Source organism: Cimex lectularius, unplaced genomic scaffold (genome assembly GCF_000648675.2).
Source record: "Cimex lectularius strain Harlan isolate CLEC.00 unplaced genomic scaffold, Clec_2.1 scaffold276, whole genome shotgun sequence".
NCBI classification, from domain to species: Eukaryota; Metazoa; Arthropoda; class Insecta; order Hemiptera; family Cimicidae; genus Cimex; species Cimex lectularius.
Genome location: NW_019392850.1, coordinates 501,240 through 519,630, shown reverse-complemented (window position 1 = coordinate 519,630; position 18,391 = coordinate 501,240). Strand labels below are relative to the sequence as shown.

General features: G+C 33.4%; 2 protein-coding genes across 3 annotated transcripts; one reads left to right on the top strand and one right to left on the bottom strand.

Annotated features, from left to right (window-relative positions):
- Positions 1-1,311: 1,311 nt before the first annotated feature.
- Positions 1,312-10,873, bottom strand: LOC106673145 (heparan sulfate 2-O-sulfotransferase 1). 2 transcript variants are annotated; one of them, XM_024228683.1, is made up of 7 exons: positions 10,451-10,873; positions 6,755-7,011; positions 5,970-6,055; positions 5,709-5,847; positions 3,437-3,534; positions 3,212-3,369; positions 1,312-2,938 (listed from the first exon to the last, which is right to left on the bottom strand). In XM_024228683.1, the coding sequence occupies exons 1-7, from the start codon at positions 10,575-10,577 to the stop codon at positions 2,703-2,705; spliced, it is 1,101 nt and encodes a 366-aa protein (XP_024084451.1). In that variant the 5' UTR covers positions 10,578-10,873; the 3' UTR covers positions 1,312-2,702. The 2 variants fall into 2 exon arrangements, with proteins under 2 accessions (XP_024084451.1, XP_014260635.1); XM_014405149.2 differs by having other exon boundaries at positions 6,755-6,990; positions 10,451-10,852.
- Positions 10,874-11,708: 835 nt separating this feature from the next.
- On the top strand, positions 11,709-18,373 carry LOC106673144 (nuclear pore complex protein Nup93-like). Its single transcript, XM_014405147.2, has 18 exons — positions 11,709-11,904; positions 14,389-14,575; positions 14,649-14,829; positions 14,893-15,021; positions 15,110-15,277; positions 15,335-15,474; positions 15,531-15,620; positions 15,685-15,825; positions 15,881-16,018; positions 16,084-16,259; positions 16,407-16,598; positions 16,677-16,803; positions 16,878-17,031; positions 17,090-17,182; positions 17,241-17,480; positions 17,544-17,698; positions 18,129-18,183; positions 18,253-18,373. Exons 2-18 carry the CDS (start codon positions 14,406-14,408, stop codon positions 18,370-18,372), a joined length of 2,469 nt encoding a protein of 822 aa, XP_014260633.1. The 5' UTR covers positions 11,709-11,904; positions 14,389-14,405; the 3' UTR covers position 18,373.
- Positions 18,374-18,391: the final 18 nt, after the last annotated feature.

Genomic DNA, 18,391 nt, shown 5'->3' with positions numbered 1-18,391 from the left:
AAGCATATTATACTTTTAATGCCTTTAGCTGCTTGACTGAGAGTATGTAAATATGCACCTTTCATACTTTTCTTTATGAACACCTGTACACAGTTGTATCGCATGGACTTGAGTTGGAAAATTGTTGGGGTTAGTCCAAAGGGCTTTGCAAGGATATAGCTTAGCTCTTTTACCCCTACACTCCTGTTACAACTTTGATCCATCTGTGAACCATATTAACGCCACTTCCTGAAACCTGGGGCTGCCTTTCTTCTTACTGTTCCCTATTATCTATGACCACTTGTAAAGAACTCAAGGTTGGAGTTTTCTCATTTTCAATTGTATGTACCATTATAGCTATTTCATTTATTTTAATTCTATCCAAAATTTGTGGTGGCACCTCTGGCAGATAGGAGTCTGATGGCATTCTCAGATCTATATACATATATAAGGGTGGAAGGTCAAGTGCGGTTCCATTGCTGTAGTGGGGCAGATTTTGTAGTTTGTTCTGTATTTTTTGGCCTCCATTATATAGTTCTACATGTACATGTACAGACCAGGATCTGACCATTGTGGTATATAACCAATACGCCTTCCTGGGCTTTATTCTTTAAATTTTGCTGCATAATCTCTGGCCAATGTATAGTAAAGACTTGGATTTTCTACACATTGTTGGACTTGCAAAACCACCTGCCAGAAGTAAACAAGGATTTTCAGACCGAGTGGTTGAAATATTCAAACTGCAGGTAATTAACTCAGAAAAGCTCAAGATGAATTCCACACATTTTAACTAAATTTATCTATTCCCCTGACCAGAAACAATTTGAAATTCTAACAGACCAAACCAATCACTGAACATGGTTAAAGACAGAACAGCAACTTATAAGGCTAAAACAGTGAGGATAGGTAGACCAAAATGAGAGGAAAAACAATCAAATCCCACATACCTCCAGAATAAATCTCACAACGTATTTACTTCAAATACAAAATAACAAACATACATAAAATACATTTAAAGACCTCAAGGCAGTATCTCGCAATTAATATTACTGCTAGGATAAGGCCTAGTACACTAAACTAACAAGAAAATTACATATTTTTCAATTAAAAATATTTTTGTGTTATGTAACACAGTTACAAACTCGAAATGGAAAACCTAAATCCAAGCCAGTTACACTTGGCCGACAACCAACAGTGTTTTAAGTGGAATCGTGAGCTCTACAACTGAACATGTTATACATACATTATATTTATATATATACACAACACATCAAAAGTTAAACTATGCAAACATTTGACAAGATGAAGGATTCATTAGAAAACAGCTCAAAATTGTTGTAATACTTTATTTTTCACTTGTAGTTACAACATAATACCAAAGGATTAAAAAATATATTACATAACATAATACTTTTCTGTTTCCAAATTAATTCATAAAATTTGATTTAAATAAACAAAAATCTAGGGAAATGTAGAACTATTAAGTACTTGATTAAGTGAGAACTATTAAAGCAAATTTTATGTTTAATACTTTTATTTCATTAAAAACCCTTACCTCACCACCAAAACTAAAGTAAAAATAACGGCATGATTAAAGCAAAATATGTATTTTTGTTAACAATTTAAACAAAAATATATATGCAAAAAAAGAAAAACTTATTTTACTACCACTACCCAATAGAAACATTTGAATAGTCTACGTTAATGTCAGGTACGCAATGAAGACTATAATAATTATGCTTTTGATTTTTTTTTCCATGAACCAAGAAAAAAACGTTATCAACAATTTTGTGAAAATATAAGGTACTTGCTTTTCTCGTGAAAATACTGAAAATGTAATTTTATTCAACAACTGAAATACTGCGTTAAAAGAAATGATCAAAATATAAAGTTTTTCTTCTTCTTCTTAATTGACTTTCAACTCAAAGACACTTCTTTCTCAAAAGGAGAGATCCGGGCTTTGCGCACACTTAACAAAATTACACGGGAATGGAATATATCATACAAAAAATAAACAAAATTTAAAAAAATAAGTTAGTGGTTAAAGATTTGAAAAAGAGACCAAAATCAATCACAGCCCACAATTCATTTTGAAATTTATTTTAAAATAAAAGCCCATTTCTCATCCGGCTGAGATTGTAATAAAAATCTATCATACACATTGAATACTATTAAGTAATGTTATTAAATTTGAATACCTGTCAAGGTATTTAATGAGCGATCTACAGGTTGGATAATAATAATAAAAAGGATGATGGTTCACTTGTTTTTGATCCGTATAAAACAATTAAATTGCAAGTATAAATATCTACTGACCTACTTGTAAAAACGTGTTCTATTTTAACACTCTTAAATCTAGTCCTGATATGAATTTGTCTGTCAGTCAATTATATTGGTAGTGATTGAGTTGCATGTGATATGACGTACCATTCTATATTTTATATGCATTTTAGTATGGCACTTATAATTGAGAAAAAAAAAGTATAACAAAAATAAGTATGTTTACAATCTAAAAAACACATGAAATCATGTAAAAAGTTACAAAAATATATTTTTATATTTCTTAGAAAAAACTTCAGGATTATTGACAACATAAAAAAGAAATCCTGAATATTTTCTAAAAATTTCGCCTGTAATTCAATAAATGTTTACTCCCAAAGAACTAGTGCCACTCTGTTAGTTCGGAATGATATATTAACTTAACTTTTAATAATGATTTTTTTTTAAAAACTTACAGCCTGTTTGGGACTAATCTTTTCGTACATAAATTGTTGGCCTTTGTCATAAACTAGGCCGTCTTTGCCTTTACCCATGCGTCGTTTGACGTCCTCGAATTGAGCAATGGCAAACTCGTAGAGTTCGGTCTCCATTTTCCATATCTTCGATTTCTGTATTTCATCTATCGTCTCCTGGCTCGGCTCTAACTTCTGATTCGTTCTCCGGAGATGAGCTTTTTTGCCTAAAATAATAATATAACACTAAGTTGCATATTTTAAAAACAATCTCCAAAAATTAGGTGAAAAGTGTTAATAATCAAGTTTTAGAAGGCTTGTGTGATCATCTTTAAATATTGATTTTTGTATACTTTAATAATGATATACAGTATAATTTTATCATAAATATAATTATTTTTAGATGTAGAACTAATCAATTAATATAACATTTTTGTGACTTTTTAAGAATCATTAAATAATTAATAAATAATGTGCTGAAGGGAAATTTTAATACTTACTCGATTTAAAATGTTGGACTGCGCCTCGGAAGAAGGTGGGCAAGGTGGCTTCCAGCACCGCTACGAAGTCTGAAAGTTGCTCAGTTACACCAACCAGCAGATAGCGAGTGAGTAAATTTTTCTTGGCCTCTTCCAAAGCCCAGTTATTTCCCACTTCCCTGCAAATAATCGATTATATATATATTATATCGTGGTTTGACAATTATTTAAATATGGTAAACATACCAGCATTCAGGCATGTGTCCGCAAAGGAAAGGGATCTGAAGCCACATATTCTCTGGGTTGCAGTCAGGCTGTTTCTTCTTGACGCACTCATCAAAAGTCTTTAAAAAGAAGAAAAAGCCTTCAATTAAGAAGGGAGTGGTGAAGAACATGATAAAAGATGGTAGCATCAGAGGCAGAGTCATCCAAGAGGCTTTTGCATGTCAAGGGCACGACCTATAGGTGGCGACCCAAGAACCTGAGCCAAAAACAAGGAATCGTCCAGATTGAGAATAGGTCATACGCGGTTGACACACAGGCACCGGCTCGTGGGCCAAAGCCTCCACAGAAGCCCCTTATTGGGAAAGGTTGCTCAATGTGTCCCCCCAGCTTGTCATGCCTTGGCTCCTTACAGAGAACGTGTACACATGCCGCAGAATTTATTGGTTGGTCGAATGGTTCTCAGACCAGAAGTGTGTTTCTGAGTCACCTGTCTGCTTTTTGGAGGATATGGTTTTTTTTCCATGTAGATATATTGTATTGTTTTGTGGTTATGTATTGTTTGAGTGCGTGTATTTAATAGAGTGAGTTGTGAGATTGAGATTTAATAGAGGGGTAATGGTGAAATACAGAGCATCCTTTTTAGATGGCCAGGCTGAATTTCTCCTGAACCAATGACACTACCGTAAAAACAAAAAATACGTGTTTAATATTTTTTAATCTAGTTACAAATTTTTACCTTTTTTGGAGAAAAATTATGCAGAGTAGCTCAAAATTTCAAATACAACCCTATACATCCTGACATATCATTTTAAATGATTTTTTACGCTGAAAACAATATTGCCACCGGTTTTTAAATTGGTCAAAAATTTACAAAGATATGACGAAAAGAAATCGGCAGTGTAATTTCGACAAGGAGCCGAATATTTTAGTATGTTCACGAAAACTGAATTCCTCTCTTCAAAATGTTGGAAGGGTTTTAGGTTTAAAAAAAAAAATTAGAGATGAACTCTGGACATACAATTTTAAGCCGTATCGCTTAAGGTTCTTCGGGACTTTGATTTATGACAGGCGTCTAACGTTCCTTGCACAAATGTCAATTTGGGAGGCAGAAGAATCTTCACAATCGTTCACCTCTAATGGCATATAAATCATTGGAATTTTCTAATATGGGCAGCGGAAATCCAAGAATTTTGTACTCTTTCATCATTAGATAGTTCACAGTGTCAACGTTTTAGGTGGACTTCTCGGAAATAAATTAAATTTTGAGCCTTTTTTATAGGAAAATAATTTAAACAGTGCTCAGTTCCTCAATTTTTTGAGGGAGGTTTTACTAACACTATTAAAAGATGTTCCCTGCAACAACGACAAAGAATGATTCTCCAGCTTGACGGATGCTCTGTACACAATTCTTTGCAGATGATATGTTATTTGGATCATCACTTCACAGATAGGTGGGTAGGACTTTTTTTTTTTTTTTTTTTTTTGCCTTATGATCTTGCATAATATCTTGCATCTTTTTGTGTTTCAAATTGGGGGTTATCGGAAAAAAGGGCCTGAGGTACCCAGTGTAATTTTCCTACAAAAAAGGGTAAAAGTTTGAAACTAGACTAAAAAATATTTTTTTTTTTTTTTTTTTTTGTAGCATCATTGGTTCAAGAGAAATTCAGCTGTTATATGAAAAAGATTGCATTTCCCCATCACATAGGAGGCGGTGTGTCATAGTAATCCACTCCAGACCACCGTGACGAGTGATATAGTTGTACAAAATCACAAAATTGGTGCACAGTCGAGCAATAAACGTGGTCGAGGAAACCAAAAAACTCGTAGAGAAAGTTTGTGTGTATTTTTGTACAATACAATTAAGAAAGACTATAAAATGATTATTTTTGTAAATGTTTGTCTATTTCATGAACCCAGCTTCTCTTTCTCTACCCACTAAATACAGCAAGAAGAAGGAGAAGCAAGTGCTCCTTGTCCAAGCTTGAAGTACACATTACAGTACACAATATACACAAACTGGATGTTTAAATTATTTATTACCATGAGAAAATGTTGCCATGGAACAACACTATCTACTTATGCTAGAGTACATGACCTAATGGCTTGGAGCAGTTAATGTACCGCTGAGTAGGCAAGCCTCAAAAGGAGGATACTACAGCAACCCAGCCATATAATGGGCTAGGTGAACTCCACTAACGTATAGACCCTAGGGTCAGCACATCAGGGAGTGACAACCCTTCGGGATGAATTCAATTAAGAACAGAAGCTGAGTAAAAGTATTTTATATTCTTACCATTTTATCTCCGTGTTTTCTTCTTATCAGATGTGGTCTATAATTATCACCGAAACGTATGAAATAGTAGTACGAAATAAGCCTGTCCAGAGGCTTACGAAGCAAATTTATGTATATCGGTCTCTGACTTGAGCCAAACCTACAAATCAAAAAGTTAATAGTCTTCAAGGTAAATTTGGTATATTTTCAAATTATTGCATGACACTATTCAATCAGTTATACAAATTGATTTTTTTTTATCGCAATTTACACAAGACTTACTTTTCAAAATCGATGAAAGCGACATGACCGTGGTAAAGCCCAGGTTTTTTTGCTTCCCAGTGTGTTACATTGTGGACGAATCTTGCCTGTAGAGAAAACAACACAAAACGAGGTAAAATAAAAGTATTTAATCGTTGTAATAATAACAGAATAAAAGTTTAAAAAAGTGTTATTAAATGTAATAAACTTTTTCTCCCATGGCTTTTTGAGTTATTCAGTTTTACAAGGATGAATGTAAAAAAATTCATTTAATAATAAAATGTACATATTATTTTATATTTAGAATATGCCCTCATTATTTAGCTTTCTACAGCCTTTAAAATTCTTGAAAGCTCATTTCTTAAGTGAATTGTTTTCATAATCAATCACCACCAAATTGGATTTGATTTGCCACTCTCCACCACATTGTAGATGACATCATCTTTAAGTGGAAACAGTTTTGCCCTGATCACTCTGAGACATTGCATTCAAGTTTTTGGTTTGTGGGAGAGTAGATATCACTTCTTCCAAATAGAAAAAAAATTACATTATGCCGTGGTATCTTTACCCAATTACCTTTTACACACACACACACACACACACACACACACACACAAACAAACAAACAAGCACGTGCACGAGTCGATTTGATTGGAAAATAACACCAAAAATACCTGATGCTATCTTAAGTAAATATTAGAAGTACAAAACATTCAGTGAACTTACAAAAGCCACATGTCAAAGAATTTGCATTATAAAAGGCAAAATTCCTCATTGTAGTAATAGATATCAGAAATAGAAATTACCTGGTCTGCAATTGACATGACACGAATGTTCCCTGTGATATTGAGATGTAGAACGTTAAACCCGTTACGCTTGCAAAGGTCATAAGCGACATTGACCAAACTTGTTGAGGCCGTTTTTGGAACTCGGTTGTAGATTAGGATATCGTTTTGGGATGCTTTCCTCTTTAAAGTATGCCCCTTTGCCTCCTCTGCAAGCTGGTTGTTGTACGCATTCTGCAACCTGGCAATTTTCGCCTCTGAAACAATTTTTCCCCCATCTAGTAACTAATATCTGAAACCATTTTTTAATCAAATAATAAAAAAATTATATCCAATATTAATGAACCCATTTTGGTATAAACTTAAAGCAGTCTGTTAAATTTAGATTTTTTTTATTGTGATGCTCACATTAATAACTGTATTCAACAGTCTTTTTTAAATTAAATTTATGAGATAAAAATATAATTTGTTTTTTCAAATAATTTATTGTTGTTGTTTTTTATAAAGAATCTTGATAATTATTCTATGATCTCGTTCCTAGTCTGAACTTAAAATAAACTTGTAATTATGAAGATAACATTTATAAAATCCCTAAGAATATGAAGATTGAAATTAAAGGAAGAGCCCATTATATTTAGTGATCTGATTAACCAAATTCCTTCTTTCAATTAATTATTATATTTTCATTTCAACCAAAACCTTACATAAAAAGATTTATTAATTTAAAGGAAAAGGTTTGATTCGTAAATATTTAGTGGAAAATTTTAACTGCAAACCAATGAAATTTGCTTTTTTTTCATTGGCTTATCAAATAATTAATTACTGCACAATTCCATTAACTGAAAACAACCTTCTTTTATTGTAATAATATAATTTTAATGAAGTTTATTTTTAAAAACTATCATTCAATATTTTCTATTTATTAGAAATTCCAGCAATTGTAATATGATCTTGTGCCTAGTCTAAACTTAAAATAACTTAAAGTTATGGGGGAAATATTTATAAAAATCCTAAGAACCCAGCTAAGTGAATCAGAAAGCAGAAATTTAAGTAAAACTCATTTAAACATATTTTGGGGCAAATTGTAATGTGATCCCTAAAACTTTAAATTTCATTATCAGACTTATAGTAGGATTAATATTAATTAATTATTTATGAATTCATTTAATTGTAAGAACCGAATTTTTTCTAAATGTATAAACTGGGTGAATTTATTTCTGATCAATTTATAACTGTGTAATATTGTAATAAATTTTATGATGTCTCAACATTTAAAATGATTAAAGAAAATATTTACAAAAAAAGTATTATTTTCAAATATTTTACATAAGTATTTAAATTTGTAATTATAGAAATATTAACAAAATTTAATTTCAATCTTTTGAATTACAATTTTGTGCAAGAGACAAATGTTAGCTTAGCAAAATGGTTTGTTGTTTTATTTTTAATGATTTTGATTATTGAGACCTGACTACCATAGTAAATTATTCCAATTTATATAATAAGCTTTATTTGAAATTTGATTCTTGAAACTATTATCTCCTTAACTTGTATCGATGTTTTCTTATATTTTGACCTCAACAGTTTAACTTATGATTTTTCCTTCTTGAAGGTGGGATCATAGGTCGTCAAGATGACCTATTATCCCACCTTCAAGAAGGAAAAATCATAACTTAATTTGTATTGTAATACATTTTTTCGGGTCTTCTATATTGAAAATGAACGGAAATACTTGTCACACTAGTTAATGAAAACCATGTTAAATACCATAACTATCAATGTCATAGTCACAGATTATGTTGAAATTTGAAAATATTTCACATGAAGTACATGATGGATAATTTGCAGTGGGTACATTCTGGACAAGAAATAAGAGCAGGTACTAACTTTTTTTTTTTTAATTAATTAATTAATTTTATTTTATTATTATTATGATTTTTTTTTAAAATTAGAACAGCGAGGTGATGAACCCGTGGTTCAGTCATTTTTGATCATTCTGTTCTGCCCCATTCCCTGTCATATACATTGTGTGGTGGGTTTGTGTCATTTTCTTTTTAATTTATTTAACTTCTACTAAAAATATGAGAATGGTTTATTTAAGCGTTTTATTAAATGAACTGGAGATATTGTTTAATGGTCAGTTCTTGAAAGTTATGATCAAGCAGAATCTTAGTTGATAAACAATTTTTTGTTGACTTCTTCAGATCTTTTGATATACTGCTTATCGAACAAAACCACATTTTGTTACAAATATTCTGTTTAGTTAGCACAATCATACAAATTGCATCATCAAATTTAACAGAAACAAGAGGTGTTGAAACTCTCAGAGGAAGGAGATACAGATTATTAATTAGCAGATAGTTTGAGAAAATATAGTCACTTGTTAATACGTCAGAATATAAAGTTAGGTAATACGCAATCAGTCACAGGAAAATTACTGACAGTCTCAGTCGAGTCAAACACACAGAGCAGCATTTTCACTTTACACAAGAGACATTAAAAAGTCCCATACTAGTCATGAAAATATTCATAGAACTTGTCTTCAATCAATTCAGTAATTACCAACATTCTGGAAAAAAGATAGATTCAAAACACAGATCTTGAGTTCACAGGATCTTGATTTTTGACTATCTGGACCCTCAGTAATGAAGATGGTGACAAGTTTAAACAAATCTGATAGACTGCTTTTAGTCTGTCCATTTTGTACCTGATTGAATACTTTGAATCAGCACTTATGATGTTGCCATTGATTTTCTGTATTTGTAGAGCTGGAGTTTGTTGTCAATTTTTGTAAATAGCTGACAGAAAAGTTTATACAGTTGTTATGTTTGGTGGTTGTTTGTCTTTCTGTCTGTTTAGTAACAACTATTTCAATTGATTATACTTTTTATCTCAACTAAGAACTCAGATAAAAAGTATTATTAATTGAAATAATTACTATAGTCAATTGTGATACTAATAAATTAATATAATTAGTAATTCATTAATATAATTAATGTAACAATTAATATAATAGTTACAATATTAAGATCCAGTGTAACAATAAATGTTTATTAATTTATTTTTCTGACTAGTATTTTGGAACTCTACATTCCCTCCATACAAAAAGCAATTGAGTATGTATGCTGAATGTTTTTGATCGTTAAGCAATAAACACAAAGAGCGATGGTGTTCACTTACAATTCCAATTTTAATAAATGTACCATCAAAGCAAGTACCTGTGTATAAGTTTAATGTGTTTTGATATAATTTTTGGAAAGTGTATCCTCACTTTCAAAAGAATACTGCTGTGAGTATGAATGAAGTAGTGTGTCTATTCTTAGGAGTATCCTTCGTAATGAAAATAGTTTTATCTTGTCATTTGTATTGTTTCAAAATAATAAACAGAAATGAACAAACTACATAGCAGAGTTGTGTACATTCAGGTCTTTTCTGTCGTGTGCTTGGGTACACAGAGTCCCTTGCGAACAGGCATTGATCACTTTGGGTCCGTCAACCTGAGAGTGAAGAAGGATTAAATAAGTGACGCATTGTTGGTTCAACATGAGTCCACCGACACGCAGACCAACACCTAGCATCGACTCTAACATTCCTAGATGACTCACATTATATGACAAGGTGTTCTGAAACCCCTTCATGTCAAAAATGCATAAAAATTCTTCAATAACAATAACAAAAATGTAATTTATAAATTCGCCATTTTATTGAAATGTTTACCTAAAGCGGCTGTGTTTTCTTCAAGCCTGACGAACTTGAACTGTACGAAGGTGCCGATGAAGACCAGGAGGAGGACGACGGCGAAGACGAAGAGACCATTTCCGGAGTTTAAGGGTCTGAACAGCATAGTAGCTGAAGATAGGCGAATCCGCCCCCATTTCAATACAATCCGGCCTGAAAGAACCTGGGCCCGGGCATTGCGACAAATTCCGCAACGATTTACATAATTAAAATTCAATCGCAAACTCGTCCCTTCTGCATAACAGTCACAACACGAAACGATGCGCACCCAAGGAACAGCGGGTGACAACTGAGGTCGAGAGTTGAGTCCTGAGTGCTCAACCTCAAGGCAAGCCTCAAAGGCTCAAATGTTTCCACTCCCAAGTTAAATCACTCGACACCCTACCAGTCGAACGAAATATCCCTATAAAAAAATCACACGCTAATTAATAAAAGTGCGATTAATTGAAAAAGTGTAGATAGTATTGTAATAAGTAAAAAAATTTAAAATAAGAGTTTTCACTAGTCTAAGTTTTAGTAATTTGTTGAAGTCGCATGGAACCAAAATCATATAAAACAGCTGAATACAAATTCACATGCCACAACACTTTCACACAAAACCAATATAACACCACAAGAATAGCACCACACTTTATGTTAGAATGAAATATTTGGTTCAAAATTTATATTTACATCTTAATTTTTTTTTTCAATCAACATATGTTTTGTAATTTACCCAGGCCCTGAAGATGACCCTAATAAAAGTCGGAACATCGGAAAAAAATGAAAAAGGTGTTTTTGTAAACTACCTCATTCTTGGCCGCTCCTCACAACTTCAATAAATTATGAAGCAACAGGTCACTAAGAAACACACACTCAGTTTTAGTGTCGGAGAGATAAATTTATGATATTTTCGAGTGAATTTAAAGTATATTTATGGTATCAAGTATCATGGTGCGATGAATTTCCAGAAGCAGGGAGCATATTTTAGTCCGATTGCAGCATGAAATACGTATTAAGTTTTTTTAATTAATAAAATAAGTACTTTTTCTTTTTCCCCATTTGAAATTAGAAAAACGCCTTGTAAAAATACAAGATCTCTTACGATAACTGACAAATAAAAGCTTCAAAACTCATAAAAAAAATTTACGAACTTACTTTACAACCCGAGAGGGTCTAGGTTCGAAACTCAGCGGCCCAGAAACCGTTGAGTCCACTGGCCCGGCGCTCCCTCCACTTGCTGTTATTTTTGCCACTGGTTAATCGCCGGTGTAACCTTCTCGCTGGTTACCCAAACACATTTCTCGTCCTGAAGATTCAAAAGTGGTAGATTTTCCATCCTGAGGGAATCACACCGTCGTTATTTTTCTCATGGTGTTTTTACGATTAAATAACTATTTTTGATTATTATAGTGTCAGTTTTTAAATATTCTGTATCGGAGGCCCTTTATAAGGTATGGCTTTTCCTTTGTTAACAAAGTCGAAATTGAAGGTTTGAAAAAGAAGCTTTTGATAAGATTCACACACATATTTAGATAAACTATGACAGTTCACTTCAAAAGTATTTCAACTGTTGTCTGAAATGTCTGTTTTTCTTTAATTAGTTCGAAAGATGCCGTGGCTGAGTTGTTGGGACGACTAATTCTTGAAATTGCCCTTGGAATTTTCTTGGTGAATAGTATAAAATCGTAAAAGTATTATCAGGCCCTCATCCATAACACCCAATGGGTAGAGTTAGGCCTCTCAGATGATATTTGATTCGACTAAGGCCCTTCATACACAAGTCAACTTGTGGTCGATGAAACTTGAGAATGTGATGCAACTGCGACACAAACTCTGCTCGATGGAAACAGAGTATACTTACACAGGCCGATTTTTATTAAATCTATTCGTTATAAACTGTATATAAATATTATCGACGGTTTAAAGGTGGTATAATGAATAGTTAAAAGTGATGAGGATATTGTCATGTTCTATTGGTACTGTCAAATGAAAAGAAGGCGAACAAAAGAATGGGTACATCCGTACAATCAATTAGCGATTAAGCCCCTGAAGAAAAACAATTGAATGCACTTTAAACATGTTGACAGAAAAGTACTCCCCATCTGAATAAGATAGATGACATAATTAGATCAGTTGTATACTTCACAATTATGTTAGAAACAAAGATGGCTCACAGTAGACTCCACAAATGTTGGAACGAAATCCCCAAATTAATGGTTCTACTTACCCATGCAATTTTAAGCCACTTCTCAGCAAAAATAATGTTAATTTAACTGCAAATACTTACAATGGAACTACTGTTTTTAAATGGCTAAATTTTAAATTAAATTTAACTATTGTTTTTAATTTATAAGTGGCTATACCATAATGTACCTCTTTGTGCTATTTGAAAAGCAATAATAATAATATAATCAGGAATAAGCAGGGAGGGTGTAGTTGAACAATTCAGGATATTTTTCCACTTCCTGTACAAATTTTATGTTCGACACCTCCTACTACTACTACCTACTATACTAATATATACTAACCTGAAACACGCAACTCGCTCGAATTTTTTGCAGTGCACACGAGTTGAATCCAAATTGCATTGCGAGCAAGTCGAGAACGGATCGAAATGGTGTCTACCTGTGAGTGGTCTACTTGCACAGAAAGTAAAGTTGTGAAAAAAGTTGTGTCACAGTTCATTGAGCGTGTGTAGACCTGTGTTTGGAGAGCCTAAGTTTTCTGGTCTGCCGTGTGAAGACTTCTTGGCTGGTTTTACACCAGGCAACTTGTAAAATTGACTTCGCTTCCCTATACCTCACAATTTACGAATATTTGTGTGCTTGTAATGTTTCGATATGATCCATCATCCTTCTGTCGCACTACTAACCTGCGATAATCACTTTCGAGTACTATCTATTGCATTCTGTTCTGAAGTTTCTGGTGTCAGAGGCGGCAGTGGGGCTCGTGGTGAATCCTCAGTAACATTACCGATTTATGCTCATATCTGCACATTATGAATCTATGACTTCTTGCAGCCCTCTTGCATTCCCACTTTTGTGTAATTTACAATGAATTACCAGCAGGCCACGAGAATGCCTACGCATTTGGCAGTCCATGATCAGATCTTATCCATTGGGGTTGGACTCCAGGGCTCACACTGTCACTCCTCTTAAATATATTCCTTCCTATTTATGTACTGTGGTGGAGTACTCAATATTCCTCAATCACAATTTTACACATTTAAGTAAAGTAAAGTAATTCTGTCATACAGGAGTCTTAACGTCTAACTACCTGTTGGGAGACAAGGACAAGGGATCAAATCAATTTACACTACATTTTTCTTACTATAATTCATTAAAAAACCATGGGCTCTGTAAACGAAAACCAACTCTTTCAAACTACACATTTATGCTAATAAATATATTTCTCAATGTATATACAAAAGGGAACACAAAACAAGAATATCTATCAGTACTATATACAATAAAATAGCCCTGTTTTCTCCAAAATTCGGAACAAGGGTCTGAAATGCTCACTTTGTGCTCAAGCACAATTCTCATATTGGGTGGAATTCTTACCAGCTCTCCATAGGGATCCTAGGAGTGGTACCCTTCAATTAAGTGGGTCACATTGACCAACTTTTCTCTCATGCCAGAGGCATATGCAGGATTTGATTGGCCTATTTGTAATTTGGTGAGAACGACCCCTCTTCTATGAGTCAAATCCTCCAACCAGTGCTCTTGATATGAGATATAAAAAAATGAATCATTACATAAATTTATTTATTATACTTTGACTTCCCACAAAATTTTTATGTCAAAAACATATAACTTATGAAAATAATGCAGTTAAATAAAAAATTATTTTGAAAAATAATTTTCTTAATGTACCAATGCGCTAAATAATTTCACTTTAAACATAAATGTTAATATTTATTTTATTTTTTGCAGGATTTTAATATTACAAAATGGCAGAACCTGATTTCTCTGATTTGGTTTTTGAGGCTGAGCAACTCGCTACCGAATTAGAAGGGGCTGATGAATTTCCAAAAATTGAACGATCCCTTAAACAAGTCTTAGAGGCCTCTCAGACATTGTGGTCTCGCGTGAGTGCCACGGGGGCTCAAGACATCCAAGCGTAAGTGTAAAGGAAAAAAAATGACAAAAAGCTTATGATTGACTCGATGCTCATTTTTATTTTGCTCTCATAGGAATCTGCTTCTTGGGACAAAAGGCCTTGATTTGCCCCAGGTCACGCAGAAACTTGAAACACTGAGTACAAGAAGGACGTTTGAACCCCTTGAGCCTGTCCCAACTACAGACATACAAAATTATTTGAAGAATGAGTCAGAAAACGCCATTTTACAGTTGATAGAATCGACACATTTTTCAGTAAATCACTTGTTTTTAATTTATTCGAATAACATTGAGTTTTAATTTTAATTTCATTTTTAGACTTTTAATTACATCAGCAGGTTACACGCTTCAAAAATCTCGGATGAGTGGAACCAGCACAAAAACAACTTGATGAATTCACTTCTAGGTTATTCAAAAGAAATAATAGATATACCAATGAGAAAAGAAGTAAGTGTTTCCATTTTACTGAAAAGAAGAAATAAAAAACATAAAATAATATTATAGATGTTAATATTGTTTGATTATTAATTTTTAGCGCACTGTCATCAATGAGAGTCTTTTCGGACTCCAGAGTTCGCTCGACCAGACTGAAATGGCTTATGCAAAATGCCTGATGGACTACAATAATGCCCAGCTGCAAGGCCTCCCGAAAGTCAACTTGCTCGAATCATTTCAGAAAGCGGCTTCCGTTCAAGACAACCCTGTAAGTGTTTAACAATCATCTCATTGCTCTCTAGATTAAAAAAAATGTGCTTTATAGAAATTGAACGAGATGTGGAAAATGTTGAGTTTTATGACTCAACTCCCACCACAAGGAAAGGGTGACCCACTAGTAGCAAGGGCACAGCCTCAAGTACAGGAATGCATGGTTGAACAGGCACTAAACTACCTCGAGCAAAGGTATTTTATATTTCCCAGATTAACAAAAAACTAAATTAATTGTAAAAAATATTCAGGTATAAAGAGTACATGAACATGGTCGTTAGTGGCAATATGGGAACTGCAAAGAGAGGCGGTGTCCCTGGAACTTATCCACTTGTCAGAGGGTAAGATTAAAAATAAAAATACTAAATTGTTTTATAGACTTTTTTAAAATAAAACTGTTTACAGATTTTTAAGCGTTAAAAATATAGGCAGTGAACTAGGTCTAGAAGAGACTTACATTGACGGATTGCCACTCTGGCCTTTGGTCTATTACTGCCTTCGTTGTGGTGATATCGGTGCTGCCTTTCAGTGCGTGCAGCAGGCCGGGTATGTTAATTAAAAGTTGTACATTGGGTATTTGCTTACAATCAAAACTTTTCAGCCCTTCAAAGAAAGACATGGTGATGGTACTGCTAGATTTAAAGGACAGCCCGCAACGAAGGTTGAGCACTCAAGCCGAAATGGAAGTGCGGTGCAACTACAGGAGAGTCGTACGATCCAGCACAGACCCTTATAAAAGGTATATCAATATATGTATATATATTTTTTTTAAATAATCATTTTTAATTGTTTATTTGATTTAAGGGCTGTTTATTGTCTGCTGGGAGCGTGCGATGTCAACGATGATCACAAATCCCTAGTGAAAACGGCAGATGATTATCTGTGGATGAAACTTTGGCAGTTGAGAGAAGAAGAACCTGAGCCAGTACCAGATCGTCTATATTATTCTCTTCTACAAACTTTAGTCCTTGAGGAATATGGTAAGTTAATTATATTAAAAATTATTATTATTTTACTTTAAACGCGAAATAAACATGCTTTCAATATATTTTAACCAATAACAGTTTCAGATAAGAAATAGCTTATTCAATGAACTATACTTTTTGTTTCCATTTCTTGTGTTCCAGGTGAGCAATATTATAAAGCTGGTGAACAGCCGCATTTGTTTTTTCAAATGTTGGTTCTCACTGGTCAGTGGGAATCTGCAATTGACTTTCTGATTCGTGTCGACAAATACAGGGCCCATGCTGTCCACATGGCTATTGCAATTCATGAGCTCAATTTACTTGCTTTGCCAGCTAGCATGAATTCACCATTACGTACGCATTAATGCTTATTCTTTATTAATTATATTAATTATTATGGTTATTTGTATTAATATTAAAAAAAATATATAGTTGTTATTGATGAATCGGACAAAGTGCCTATGAGGCGATTGAATCTTCTAAGACTGATACTGCTTTACACTCGTAAATTTGAGTCAAGTGACCCGAAAGAGACACTCCATTATTACTACACCCTTAGGTAACTAGCGTAAAATTTAAGAAACAGTTTTTAAACCATATCTAAACAGTTGATAAAGAAACTCATAATTTTAGGAATTTCCCAGGATTAGATGACGACAGAGATGCATTTTCATCCTGCGTTATAAATCTTGTAATTGAAACAAAAGAATATAAAACAATACTGGGTTATCTTGAAGTAGACGGTACAAGACATTCTGGCCTTTTGGACAAATTTGAAACTGGGCATGTATGTTTAAACAAATAAATAACTGTACATCGCTTAATGAATTTTTAACATTTAATAGATCAATGTGAGAACAATAATTGAAAGTGTGGCTAGCACGGCGGAGTCTCGAGGTCTAATAGAAGATGCAATCAGTCTTTATGATCTTTCAGAGGTTTGTAAATTGAACTGTAAAAAATCAATTTTACTATAATGAATATGTAATATTCTAGAACCATGAGAAAGTATTGAGCTTGCTCAATTCGATGTTGAGTCAAGTTCTTTCTAGCCCTTCAAGCGATAAGACCTCGCAGAGAGCAAGGCTGGTGCAGATGGCAGAGAAAATTGAAGCCCGTTACAGAAACCTGACTGTCAAGTGTAAGGCCTCGACACTCACCACTTTCATCATCCTCCATCAGCTCATCCAGTTCTTCGACATGTATCGCTTCAAAGAATACAACAAAGCCCTTGATGTACGATTTATTGTATTTTAACATATACAATAATTGTTTTTAACTGTGATTTTTTTAAATCAGATAATTCATGCTTGCAAAATCATTCCTACAAGCGAAGATGAGATGGAAGACAGAATTAATAATTTCAGAGTACTGGAGGACTCCATCTCAAGAAACATTTCTGACATCCTTCTAGCAACTATGCACATCTACCATTGGCAGTATCAACAAACTATGTGAGTTAAAAAATAAATAGAGTTAAATTATGCCTGACCCTGTTGAGTTGTCACGATAGCAGCTCTTTGTTCGAATCTCAGCATAGCCCATGGAACTTCAATTAAAAATAATTTGAAAAAGGATTGTAAAGTGCTTTGACCCCTTGTCCATGATGCCTACTTGGACGTTAAGCCCTTCTCTATGTATGACTTGATTTAAATTAGACTTCAAAACTGAACAGTTTTGAAATATAATGACACAGCTGTATATTTAAAATTAGCGTAAGGGCAAGCAAAAATACAATACATGGAGTGAACTGCCATATCTTTTATGCCATGTTTGAAATCAGATATTTTTACCCAGCCCTTTCATTTCTGATTTTTGAACAATTAACTATTTATAATAAAATTAAAACTAATCATATATGCTAAATACTAACTTGAATTTTAGAGGAGAGCTAAAGAAAGGCACTGGACCTAAGCTCGAGGACATAAACCAATCAAAGGTATGATTTAATTTTTTGTTTATTTATTATATAGAATTTAATTCCTTTTTCTTTTTGTGTAATTTATAGCAATTGAACTTTATAAGAGAAAAGGCAAGGCTGTTGACAAGTTTTGCCGGTACGATTCCATACAGGATGCCAGGAGATACCAACTCTCGGCTTGTGCAACTCGAAATTCGAATGAATTGATGTAAAAAAAAAAAAAAAA

Excerpts from the sequence above, each read along its gene's own strand:
- LOC106673145 (XM_024228683.1), bottom strand. The coding sequence starts at position 10,577 with ATGCTGTTCAGACCCTTAAACTCCGGAAATGGTCTCTTCGTCTTCGCC. Across the intron at positions 7,012-10,450 it reads AGAAAACACAGCCGCTTTAG|ATGGGGGAAAAATTGTTTCA; the intron begins GTAAACATTTCA and ends ATTAGTTACTAG. Across the intron at positions 3,370-3,436 it reads GGACACATGCCTGAATGCTG|GGAAGTGGGAAATAACTGGG; the intron begins GTATGTTTACCA and ends GATTATTTGCAG.
- LOC106673144 (XM_014405147.2), top strand. The coding sequence starts at position 14,406 with ATGGCAGAACCTGATTTCTCTGATTTGGTTTTTGAGGCTGAGCAACTC. Across the intron at positions 15,278-15,334 it reads CTTCCGTTCAAGACAACCCT|AAATTGAACGAGATGTGGAA; the intron begins GTAAGTGTTTAA and ends TGTGCTTTATAG. Across the intron at positions 18,184-18,252 it reads AGGACATAAACCAATCAAAG|CAATTGAACTTTATAAGAGA; the intron begins GTATGATTTAAT and ends TGTAATTTATAG.